General features: G+C 48.2%; 1 protein-coding gene across 4 annotated transcripts in view; it reads right to left on the bottom strand.

Annotated features, from left to right (window-relative positions):
- Positions 1-12,660, bottom strand: part of MAP2K6 (mitogen-activated protein kinase kinase 6) — a 56,505-nt gene that overhangs the window by 34,286 nt on the left and 9,559 nt on the right. For 2 of the 4 annotated variants that reach the window (XM_030506397.1, XM_030506396.1), the window contains exon 1: positions 5,663-5,728. The exons of the other annotated variants lie outside the window; for them this stretch is intronic. In XM_030506397.1, the coding sequence (XP_030362257.1) occupies positions 5,663-5,684 (22 nt within the window). In that variant the 5' untranslated portion in view covers positions 5,685-5,728. Of the gene's footprint in view, positions 1-5,662; positions 5,729-12,660 lie in introns of those variants that run through there. 4 annotated transcript variants of the gene reach the window in all.

The following is a 12,660-nucleotide window of genomic DNA, read 5'->3' as shown; positions in this document are numbered from 1 at the left end:
GGCACAGGAAGAGCAGTAGCTCCATCCTGATTTTGCACATGGAAATCAAGACACAGAGATTCACTGACTTGCCCATGGGAGCAGGATCTGCCTCTTTAACTCCAGACCTGAACTCTTTCTATTAACACTCATCAGATGCCTCTTGGCATACTTCTACACACCAACCGTCCATCCACACTGCTGCAACAACATTCACACAGCAACCAAAATCAGAAAAGCAACATGCACAAATTCCCTCTGTCGTTTCCTTTAGCCTTTCTTTCCTTCATGGATTTGCTTGCACGGTCCCATGTGCTGTACCTGAACCTCAGGAACCTGCTCTCAGGCAGCAATGGGAAGGTGAAAACAAACCTACTGGAAACGAATCTAATTTGAACGTGAACCAGAGCAGGTTGCACAAGCATTTAATGTTCCCATGGTTCACAAGCGGTGTCAGCAGAAGAGCTAGGTAGCAAAACACCAAACCCAAATAAATATTAAAAGCCTTCCGCCTTCTGGCGAAACAGAATCTGCACTTTGGGGAGTTTATTTTCCTTGTCTCTTCTTCACAGAATACAATATTTTGAAACTCTGCCATTTTTTGGAAGCACAATCTGTTCGTGTGTTCCAGTTGCCAAGACACAGACACAGTTTAACGCTCTTTGGGGTTTTCTTTTCAAGAAAGAAGAAAGCAACAACAGCAGCAAGGATAAAACACGGATCTAACGACGGCACCAGGAGAAGGGATTGCAAACGGGAATTGCCACGGCTGGGACTCGCACCAGCAGCTCCTGTGGGATTAGCCCATGGCACAGCGGGGGAACGCGGTCACCTCTGCACTGGCTCACCACAAGGTTATTTAATGAGAGTCTTGGGATGCGATCAGGCAATTGCATGCCTCTCAACTGGATCTGGCAAAGTTTCGGAGCTCCTTTTGTTACAACATGCAAAACCCTTGGTTTTGGTCTCTCCAAACCTTCTGGGGATGGCATCTGCAAGTGTCTTGCAGGAAGCATCCGCAATCCTGAACATGGCACTGCCTTAGAATTAGAAGCGTGGAGCTCTGCTCTGCATCAGGGTGCAGGAGCCGGGGTCCCCCCTTGCCCTATCTCTATGGGTCCAGGTCACACATGCTTGAGTGAGCTCTTCCCCAAAGGCAAACAGTGATGCTTAGAGGGCCTTTTTTTCCTCTAAGAAAAACCCATAATTGGAAGCCCCAAGATCAGTTCTCTTCAGTAATAACTGCCAAGCAAGCACCTCGCTGTCAAAATAACATCCCCCAGTTTACCGTAGCAGACACTGGCTTTGAAAGATGACGCTGTTAAATTGCAGTTTGCAGAGAAAGTCATCTGTACAGGAGCTCAGAATGTGGAGGCAGCTTAATAACATACAAAATTGGATGTTACCTGTTCCATCCACCAGAAAACCAGTATTTTCCACAGCGTTTCTATGAATCATTATTATTATTTTTAGCCTTGTTTCCTGAAGAAAATCACCACGTGTGTGTCCCTTATGGCAAGCGTAAATCCACCGGCCAATTTCAGCCCTTTCTGACAAAGAAACTGAGCTTTTGGAGATTGCAAAGCTGATAAAAATAGGTGCTTAAATAAAGAAGTCCCCAGCTCAAAGGAGGCTGAGGCACAGAAGCAACCCATGGCACACACCAGGCATCCACGTTCAAGATGTGTCTCATAAACCAAAATAACAGCACAAGACTCAATCCTGAAGCACAAACCACATGGGGTCTGAGCATCACTGTGTGGGGTTCACTGCAACTCCTGGGGATTTGCAATAAGGAAAACCCCAATGACCCATCATACAAAGCATCATGTCTAAACGTGGCTCCTTCTGCACAAGGTTTGCTATCCTAGTTGATCAACAGATGGGATTGTACATCTGCTCCCCAGCATCGAAAAAGTCTTGAGTTTTCTGGGTAAACAACCACTGGTGGCTTTCTGGTCTCTGAGCCTTCAAGCTAAAACTCATTTGAGAGCTCTCCCTGTAATTTCCCATACGGAGACTTCCACAAGCACTTGACTCAAAAGTCAAGGCTTAGGAATAACTGAGAGAAAAAACAGACTGGTTTGGAGTGATGCTGAGACACAGAATCGCAGAATAACGGAATCACAGACTGGTTTCGGATGGTAGGCACCCTAAAGCTCATCCAGCTCCAACCCCTGCCATGGGCAGGGACACCTTCCACTAGAGCAGGTTGCTCCAAGCCCGTGTGTCCAACCTGGCCTTGAACACTGCCAGGGATGGGGCAGCCACAGCTTCTCTGGGCACCCTGTGCCAGCGCCTCAGCACCCTCACAGGGAAGAGCTTATTCCTAACATCTCCAGACCCAAGTTCTGATTCAGCAAAGCATCCAGGCTATCTAATAGCAAAGTAATCACCCACGGTAAATACTGAACTGATTGGTGCTAGAGATGTTGTCACCTTCAAAAACCCTCTGTGCTTTCTTGGCACTGATGGACAGCAGGAACACAAGTAATTACCTGCACCACCACCACAACCTGCCCCGCACACCTTCTGCATGGGCATGGGCTACACCAGCCTGAGGAAGTCAATGCTAAAAATGAAGTGAGGTCTGAAAGCAGAATTGTAATGGGAGAAAGAAAACCTGACTTAATGAAAACACATTAAACACTTCCCTGTGAAGGTCTTAAACCCAGTTCCTGAGGGAGGGGAGAAAAGTATAACTTCCAATGGGCTTGTTAACCTCTTCCCACCAGCACTGACAGAGCGTGCAGAGATTAATGTTGCGTAGCCCCTTCCAATTAGGCCAGTGTTAAATATCAATACTGAAAAGGGAAACTTCAAAGTTTCCCAGCAAAAGGAAGCATAACGGAGAATAACAAAGAAAGGGATGACAGAAGAATTCACTACCCACATATGCAGTAACACAAACTTTTACTTCTGAAGGAAAATCCCATTCCTCAGTCTCCAGACTTTTCACTGCAGTCAAAAACTTCTTATGATATAATCCAAAGTAAATGGTGCCTTGCCACAAAAAGCTCCTATTTCCTTCAAAGGATATTAACCAGTTCTGTCTTCACCACAATTTATTGTTAAAGCTGTGTTCAGTAGCCATCTAGCAACACTTTCTTTCAAATAAGGCTTTTTAGCATATTATTTCACAGGCGCGAAATGCCTCTTTCTCCCACTTTTGTAAGAGATAAAAGTGGTTTGTTTATTATTCCTGTCTTTCCTAATGATTTTTTGTCTCATTTCTTGAAAGGTTTTGAAAGCCAAATGATCTGCTCTTCCCCTATCAACTGTACTCAACTCCACGTGGAGCTACTCCTGCCACAGAAGATGTGGAAAGTTCATATTTAACATCGGTTTTATACAGGATGACCAAAGAGGGTGGAAAAAAGTATTTTTTTATCAAGTATTAAAGATCATCTCACAGGTTTCTTATTTATGCTTGCAAATTATTAAAGGTTAAGGCACAGAATGGTTAGAGCGGATACAAACCCATCCTAACACACAGGAGAGTTCAAGGACGGGTGAAGGACTTGCCCATGTCCCTGGTTTCTCAGTCATCTGCCCCAGCAACAGCTTGTCCTCAAGGTGAAAAGCCTTTAATTCTGCCCAGAGGTATCTCCACCAAGGAATCCCACAAGTGGGGATGCCCCAGCCAAGCCTAAGAGGAGCGGGAAGGCCGGGTGCATTCCTGGTGTCCCTGCAGTCAAACACTCACCACCTCTAGACTAAACAACAGTCACTGAGCAAAGACACTCTGGGTTCCCTGCCAAACTGTTGTGATCAAAATTCAAATACATGTAGATAACGAAGTGTATTTTAAATGAGAGGGTCTGAGGGAGAAGCCATGCTGCCTGGCCTCCACTCCAGCTGAAACAGGAATCAAGTCAAAGAGAACAAACACAAATGGGTGTAAATTCATGAACTAGACACTTCGGGTGGTTTCAGTAGTACAAGTGGATCTTCCCAGAGGCCACTTTCCAGAGATGGTCCCACTTGCTCTCCCATGGGTTGCTGTGACATCTCCACAGCCATGACCACAGTGTCTCCTGCATCACTACTGCCTTCCTCCCATGGGCTTCAACAGTGTGAAAGCCTTAGAGCTTTGCCATCCAGGCAGTCAAAGTATGGAATCAGATCATGCCTTTTCAATGTAAATGTCTTTGGGATAGATCTGCAGGTAATAAGGAGGCTGTTGGTGACAGTGATTTGATGGCTGGGGTGGGAAGTTCTCTCACCACTTTTGCCTCCATGGTTGGGTTGCTGGTCTTGGTAACCCTTTGGTAAAGCTGCATAAAACCACGTTGTGTGATGCTCAAAGCAAGGTGCCAAGGACAGGGTGTGTGAGTGGCTAAGCTGTGCCCACCATTCAGTTCATAAATGCAGACCTTTAGCCAAGCCCAAGAGAAAATCAAAAGCTAGGTGTTCATGTAAGCACCAGTGATGTGGAAGTGGCCCTGAAAATCTCTTTTCCAAACCCTAATTAAGTCACAAGAAAAACAACTTAATGTGCAAGAGATTCTTCAAACCTGCTTAAGTTTCAACCAAAGCCCAAGGGAAGAGATGAAGTGGATATTGTGCTTTATTTACTTCTTTGAAACATAATTCAACTGCTTTCTCCTTAGCCCTGTCAATAAGAGTGGCCAAGCACCACTGGCTGCTCTTCCATCACTGCCATGAGCATCAGCTGGAGGCAAATGGAGATGCTGCGATTAGGAACTCTGCGCAGGACAGGGACGTTCCTGCACGTCCTTTATCTGTGTCTGCTCTCGTGCTTGTTTGTAATAACTCCTTGGAAACGGCAAACTTGAAATCTGTTTCCTTAACAACTCGTTTCAGGGCTGCTCGGGAGAAGGGAGCTGCAGGCTGGGGCTTTCTTCCTCTCACTTTGATGCTGCAGAGCTGTCAGCTCATTTGGTGGTGACCGGTACATCCAGGTCTGAGCACACCTCACTGCTGCCCGCCCCATCCCTGCGCCCCATGTTCACACTGCAACTCACACCTTTATGTCTCAAGAACTGAAGCACTATCTATTTTTCCTTTTTATTCCCCCCAGGAACCACATTTTGGGGCAGGAAATGAGAAAGGAAAGAGCACTTTTATGACTGTGATGGATTTTGCCAATGTGTACCGCAATCAGGATACACCTGAAACACTGCACTGATCACTGATCTCCACTTGGACATCAAGCCATTGACCACAACCCTTTGAGTGCAACCATCCAGCCTATTCCTTATCCATTTATCTCCTTTCTGGCTCCGACTGATGGTTGAGACACACTGAGTGGGGAGAACCTGCTCCTAAGAACACCTCGCAAAGACTTAACCAGCCAACACGCTGCCCTACATGCAACCAAATTTGTTTTGGCAAAGAGAAGCTGACCTCAGAGCCACAGCCCAGAGGCAGGTACTTTCTTTCCTCAAATTCAGTCTAAGCAGTGAAAATACAGAGACAGAAAAACCCAGCACTTCCATCTGGAAAACCAACAGTAGGAAACCCTGGAACACCAGCACAACACATGAGCAGATGATGCTGCATTCATCTCCAGTTTCAATTCCCAAGGCTCATGAAGATAAGAAGAGCACGGCATATCATGACCTAGGCACAGTTCACCCAGTGACCATGTCCTGGACAGTCCCAAACTACTTGCCAATACCATCAGCACCCACATTGCAATACTGGAAGTGTAACTCACTGTCCTGCCCTGACAGCGCCATGCCCCAGGGTTTCTCTGTCGCAGGGCCCAACTTGCTCCTCTGACTCAATCCTGCAACCTGTAATAAACCCAGGAGAGGCCCCAAACCAAAGGAGCAATGCTTTTGCAAGGAGCAACAGAGGTGCACCCAATGAACCGTGTGGCAGAGGTTGTGCAACATCTGCTTGGATCACACCAGGGTTATTTGTGTCCCAGGGGCTGTCTGCGCTGCAAGATCCAGTTGTGTTTCCTGACGTAGGTCAGCTCTGCCGGGACACAAACACAATGCAGACAAAGATCTTCAGCTTTACTGCAAGGTAAAATCACAAGGTCAGTTCTTGGTGCCTGCCTCAATAGCGGCCTCCAGCAGGAGACAGTTTGGTGGTGGAAGCTCTGAACAGCACAAGAACAGAAGAAGGTGAAGCAGAAAAGCTTTGCAATAGGGACTCCAGCAGAGTAATATCTGGATCCTGCAGTGCAGAAGCATACAGAAATGTCACCAAACTGTGCAAATATCAGAACCTATTTATCTGCCTTTCAATAAGCTCTGTATTTCAGTAATTCAATTTTGAAGGTAATTTCCTGGTTCAGGCTAATCTCTCTTACTCTGCCCATTTTCTTCTTAACACATCCTGCAGAAGGGCTGCAGGCTGCTGTGTTTATTCGTGTCAACATAGAAACCAGGGGGATGCAATTTCTTCTTATCTGTGTGCACATTTTGGTTATGTGAGTGTGTTTGTCGCCCTGATAAGAGAGCATCTCTGCATTTTAGAAAAGTTAAGACCTTCTGAGAGTGAAGCGGAAGAGACACTTTGATAGAGATTAGACACAAGATCCTGTGCTAAGACAGGCACTGAACACAGGGACGCTGGGAAAGGGGCAGGGAGCTGATACAGCTTTGGAGCAATTCCTTATCCTCCTGTAACCCCCCACTAAACAAAACTGAGCCCCTCTGCAGCCCAAGTCCATAGCAGCTTGCAAGGAGCACTGTGGTAATCACAGAATCGGACTGGTTTGGCTTGGTAGGGACCTTAAAGCTCATCTAGTTTCAACCCCCATGCCACGGATGATGTGCTGAAGCAAGCTTCTAGTGGGTTTTGTGGACATCAGTTTGGAGACGCAGACTGGCTGTCTGATGCAGGGCTGATACCACACGGGTGCACAGGAGAGGGTGTGAGGGTTTAAGATGATCTTTTGCTTCTTCTGTCACCTCGCTGATCTGTTTCATGGGCTCCCACCACTGGCTTGGACTTTCCATTGCCAGGACCTTGGACTCTCCTTCCCAACTGGGCTCTGCCTTGATGTGTTTCCAGCTCCCCACTCCAGTGCTTGCTTGCAGGAATGCCATAGGAGAGGAAACGGTGTCTTCAGCGCCCGTTTTCACACTCACAGACACATGCTCCCTTCTGATTGCTAACAGTCCAGAGAAAACAGGGAGGTGACAACAAACAGCCTTTCCTGATAACGTCCCTTCCCAGCCCAGACACAGCATCACTCCCAGCCTGAGCAAGGGAAATGCAGGCACAGCACCGGGGCACTGTCATGTTCCTGTTGCGCTGGCGCCAGGACAACACTGGTATCTGCAGATGTGACCAGGCAAGGCAGGATGTGACCATCCTGCACTGTTGAGGCAGCCTTTGCATTAGCCAGCTTTTCTCCAGAAAACAGATGCAATGCAAACCAGCCCTAAATCTGTCATGCTTTAGGTGCTAATGTAAGTGGGAGATGGCAGATAACAGAGTTCTGCCTGGCTTGCAGCACAGGGCACAAGAGACTTTAATATTAAAAGCCCTGTTACAACACTTTGGCTGAACTCATCTGGTGTGTGCATCCAGCTGCTTGGATGGCCTGGGGGAAAGGGCACAGCTCCTCCCAAGCACCAGCATCTCAGTGCAAGCGATGGCAACATCACGTGGCAGGAAAGGCACTGGTTGCACCAGAGCCGGAGCATCCGCTGCCAGGGAATTCCACCCAGGCTGGGGCTCGGCTGTCCTGAGCTGACCCCACCTCTCTAGGGATCACCTCCCTGTGCTGAGAGTGGATATGTTCAGTTCTCTGCTGATTCACCCCAACCGCAACACCAGGGACACTGTGATCCATGGGATGAAGAGAAGAGGGAAGGGACCGGCCACCATGGGATAAAGAGGGGAGGGAAGGGACCAGGCACCAGGATGCGCATGCTGTGGTTTCAGCTCTAACAATCCTGTCCATGGCCACAGAATCACAGGATATCTCAAGTAGGAAGGGACCCATAAGGATCTCATTGAGCCCAACTCTAAAGCTGCACAAGCCTTGTTTGTGTGTGTGTCCCCTCTGCCTAGCACAATACTGTCACATTGCACAGGGGACACAAGGCAGCTCAGATTCACACCAACCATTCCATTTCCCTGAGAGTATTAGCCTGAATCCATGGAGGTGGCTCAAGCTAAGGATGGGAGAGCACCACCAGTCCCCACCATGCTTGTGAGACATCCATGACATCCTTCAGCTGCAAGGAGACACTGAGGCTGTGCCTTGATGCTCCGGACATGGTGGATCCTCCAGAGACTCCTATGGAAGCATGTGCATAAAACCACAAAATGCAGAATTCAACAGCTTGCCAACACATGCCCCCATCTCCAACAGTCTGACAGAAATCCTACAGGGACCAAAGCCTCTCCCCTCTTCTCACCTTGCTTTGCTTAATTAGTTTTCTATCCATCAACTTAATTTCATGGGTGTGCTCAGCCATCTTCATCAAGCACAGAGAAAAACCACTTCCTCTTCTCCCATCACACCGTCTCCAATGCCCTCAAATCCTGCAAATCACTCACACTGCCCAACATGAGGCTGTGAAAGCCAAAGGCAGCTAATGGCTCAGGGAAATCTTATTAATGTCCAACTGATGCCAAAAAGGACTTTGCTTTCTGCTAATGAGCGAGCTGCATCCTTCATAGGGCTCCTGCACCTTCAGCATTCAGGCTGCTGCATCCTCTCGTTGCTCTGGGAAAGATGCGATGGTGGCAGAGATCCCACGGAGCAACAGAGGACATTTGGAGCCTCGTAGGCTCTCCCCTTGTCCTTGTTATCAGGAGAAATCACATCAGTGGAGCTCCAGGCAGGCGAGCACAGGGGCAGCCACTCCAGTCACCAGTACATCATAAATCAAAGCTGTAGTTTCCCTCTGCCAAGGTCCACTGGCTCCGCTGCCTCCTCATCCCGGAGCCTGTTTTCGTTGGTGCTTATCTCAAATTAGGAAATCCACAGGAATTGCTGTTTGAATCCAACCCTCGTGGGGATTGTTTTCATGGCGGGACTCTGCGTTTAGTCGCTGCTTTGTTTCCAAGCTGTCTGCTTGCAGTGGGAGTTTGCTGGAACCAAAACTGGAGAAAAGCTCTTGGAATTCACCCGGGGAACAAAAGGGCTTTTGTGCAGGAGGATTTGGAGGACTCGGCTGCTTCCATTGCCGCTACCTTCATCTCTATTTCCTCCCCGCCAAAAAGCACCTGCAGTAGTGCTAGAGGAGGTGGGATACTGCCTGTGCAGGGGGATGGACAGGCAGGAGGACGGACACAGGCAGAAGGGTGAATGAAGTGCTTTCCCAACGTTCATGCATCGTGGCATGCAAGGCTTACCCAAGCCTTTCAGACAAGCTTTGTGCTCCCTGCCCTGGCTTTGCCCCCTGCACAGAGTGGGCTCTGCTCCTCAGTGCAGCAGCAGCACCCAAAAGGTCTCCCAAGGGTGCCATGCTGATGGGTGCTCCCATGGATGATGTATGGGGTGATGCATCCCGCAGATGAGGGGCTGAAGCTCCCGTGTGAGCAGGGATGCTGTTGGGCATCATTCCAGTACTCCACTTGCTTCATTTTACTTCTCCTTATCCACCAAGATTCCACTTCAAAACACCACAATATGTAACCACACTCCAGGGCTCTGACCAACTTCCCATACAAATACCTAGCAGGCAGCAGCAAATCTCCTCTATCCAGCATAAAAGCAGTGGCCCTGTGTGCAGGATTTGCCTTAAATCCACCAGCCTAGCTACAAACACTTCTACACTTCCCAAACCCGCTGCGCCCTGGAAAACATGACACAATGAAGGAGCATCCACCTCTCTTGCCATTGCTCTGCAGAGCCTCAAACCCGAGCTTTCTTAGGGCAATAAGAACCCCTCTCCATCAGACACCCTGTGGATGCCTTTTTGCTCAACGTCTCCCTCCAGTTTCTATTTCGCTTCCCAGGTTTGTTTAACGTGGTCAGTGCACTGGGATCTTCCCCCAGCAGGTTCCTGCAAGGTGCTTTTAAAGAAGCATCACAGAGCTTCATTTCCCCTTATAAACCAGATCAGCTTCTGCATCTGTTCCCATGCCGGGGGGTGATGGGTCCATGCACCCAGCAAAGCGGGTGAGAGGCAGCTCCAGCACAGTGCATCCCGAGCCAGGGCCTCTCGGAGCTGTCAGATGTGCTGCCAGCCTGGAGAAATGCAAATTGCTTTGGAAAAGGAAGGTGACATTCCCACCCGCATGCTGATTCCTGCTGCGCTGCAGACTCAAAAGCCTGATTCAGGCCTGCGGCTCCAGCTATGAAGGTGCTTATGTCTTGATGGTGCTGACACTTAAGCACGTGCTTACTGCAAGCACAGGTTCCTATTAAGGCTGTATCAAGTGCTAGTCTGAGCAGGAACCTGTGCATAAAAAGGCTGTGCCCAGACTGCTGTCTTAGCCTGTGCGATAGCTGCAGGCTTCAGCTATACCCACCAAAAGGGACAACCTGCACACAGGCACTGATGGATGTCCCTCTGTAATTGGTGGTGCTCCCTCATCATCACCCTCCCAAGATGCTGCCCCATAGCATCCACTAGCAAAGCTTCATAGAATCATAGAATCAACCAGGTTGGAAAAGACCTTTAAGATCATCAAGGCCAACATTACCCCAGCACTGCCAAGTCCACCACTAAACCATATCACTGAGGGCCTTGTCTACATGATTTGTGAATGCTTCCAGTGCTGAGGCTCATTCACAATGAGACAGGAGGCTTAAACATGGGAAAAGCAGGACTTTCCCAAATCAGAGGGTGCGATGGAGCAGGAAGGACTCCCCTGGGGAGCCCCCAATCCCTTGGGGAGCTCAGCAAACCCATCCCCACGAAGGCATGCACAGTTACATGTCCTTAGCTCCAAATCTGCTCCTCTCCATGTGCTACTACTGCAGCTCCATTTCTCTGCAGAGAAGCTTTTGCTCGCTGAGCAGGATGATATCGGGTGCGTGTCTTGGTGTCATCACCCTCGCAGCAGGACAGAATAAAATCTAATCAATACCACAGGGCAATCTTAGGTCTCATTTCTGTTACCGGGTGCTCCAGGCAGCCGCAGGAGGCTCATTTTACCCAGCACAGATTTAATTTGTTCAGCATATTGTAAATGTTGGACATTTAAACTCCATTGTTATCAGCCATCTACAAGTGCTGATGCACTGCATATAAAGCTTGGGTTTATAATTTTCTGCTCATGAATAAAGCCACCTTAGAACAAAATGAGCAATTTATGCTCCATAGAGAGAAAACTGCCCATTGATTTGGTCATTTCACAGTTATAGAGTATCAATAACTTTTACAGTCAAATGGGAACAGAGGAATGTGCCACAAGCCATTTCTTTAGCAAATATCCTCACCCTCTGCAGAAGGGATGTGGACTCTGAGGGCTACATTAATGCCAGTGGTCTGGCATCCACTGTGCTCCTATGGGGAAAACAGCACCTCTGGGCCGAAAAGATTTAATAAACAGTGTCAAAGTTGTACGAGACACCTCCAGACTGAATTGCTTCCCTTCAGTCCCCAAGTTGTGCTGTTCTTTGGCAGCTGGCAACTGTTTGTTTCAACTGAAAGTGTCGAACTGAGGATAATTTTAGGACCACTTTCCTCTTCTGAGGTGCAAATAACACTCGGAAGAATTTCAAATCAACGCCTAATCTCTTCCCAGCGATATGCTGCTCACGCTCCGTCCTTCACCCTTCTAATTCCCTGCCTGCATTAGAAGAACACCGCAGCACCGGCATGGAAGGGGAAGATCTCTTCCTTGCTTAACACGTTGTCATGGGGCATTTTTGTAAAGGTTCAGCCAAATATTGTGATCAAGTTTTCAACACAGACAAGACTTTGCCCAATTTGCCTTTGTGCTACCCCGTCAGACAGCTCTCTTGTGCTATTCATGTTTTGATATAAGAGCTTATTTTTGTGCCTACATTATTAAAGATGGGATCTTGACAGTTCTGGGCAGCGTAGATGGGAGGAACTAACTACTGCTCCCTCTGCTGGCAATGCCTCACCTAAAACGTGTAGGTCCTACTTTAAAAACACACAGGGACCCTATTCACAGCCAGAAGCCAAACGCAATCGCAAAGAAGCCAAACCCAGGTCCCCAGCACTGGAACAGGACAGGAGGCTCCAGGAGAACAACCACCCTCCCGTTTGCACTGTCAGCAACAACAGCAGCAGCAGCTCCAAGATACCCCCAGCAGCAACAGCTGGAGCTGCTGCATCACGACTACAGCAGCAGCGAGTCTGTCCGACCACCAACATCAAGCCTTGGTCCTGCAACCACTTCAGGTTCTATCTTTGCATTAAGAGAAAGCTCAAAGCCCTGCATGCAGGATGCTGAGCAGCTCATGGGGGTCCAAAGGAAGCTCTTTCAAGTTCAAATAGGTTTCAGCCACAGGTCAGAGAGCATGAATTCCAGCTCTCCTTCCAGACACCTGCTAGGAGCATACACTCGCTTGTACGCCATATAATAAAGCAATGAGGATGTGAAGGAAACAAGCCTTTCCCTAGTTTTTATCATGCAATTTTATCACAGTTTGGAAAACACGTTGAATAAATGCATTATGGTGCAGTGCTGGGGCAGAAGACAAATTTTACCTTTTTCCCCCCAACAAAGTGTCCCTGACACAACTGGATGCATATTTTCTCTATCCACACATGTCCACATGGATCAAACCCCATCAGCTTACACCTCTCCACCCAG

This window comes from Strigops habroptila, chromosome 14, assembly GCF_004027225.2.
Source record: "Strigops habroptila isolate Jane chromosome 14, bStrHab1.2.pri, whole genome shotgun sequence".
NCBI classification, from domain to species: domain Eukaryota; kingdom Metazoa; phylum Chordata; class Aves; order Psittaciformes; family Psittacidae; genus Strigops; species Strigops habroptila.
Note: the sequence above shows the minus strand (reverse complement) of the source record. Positions and strands in the feature narration are given on the sequence as shown.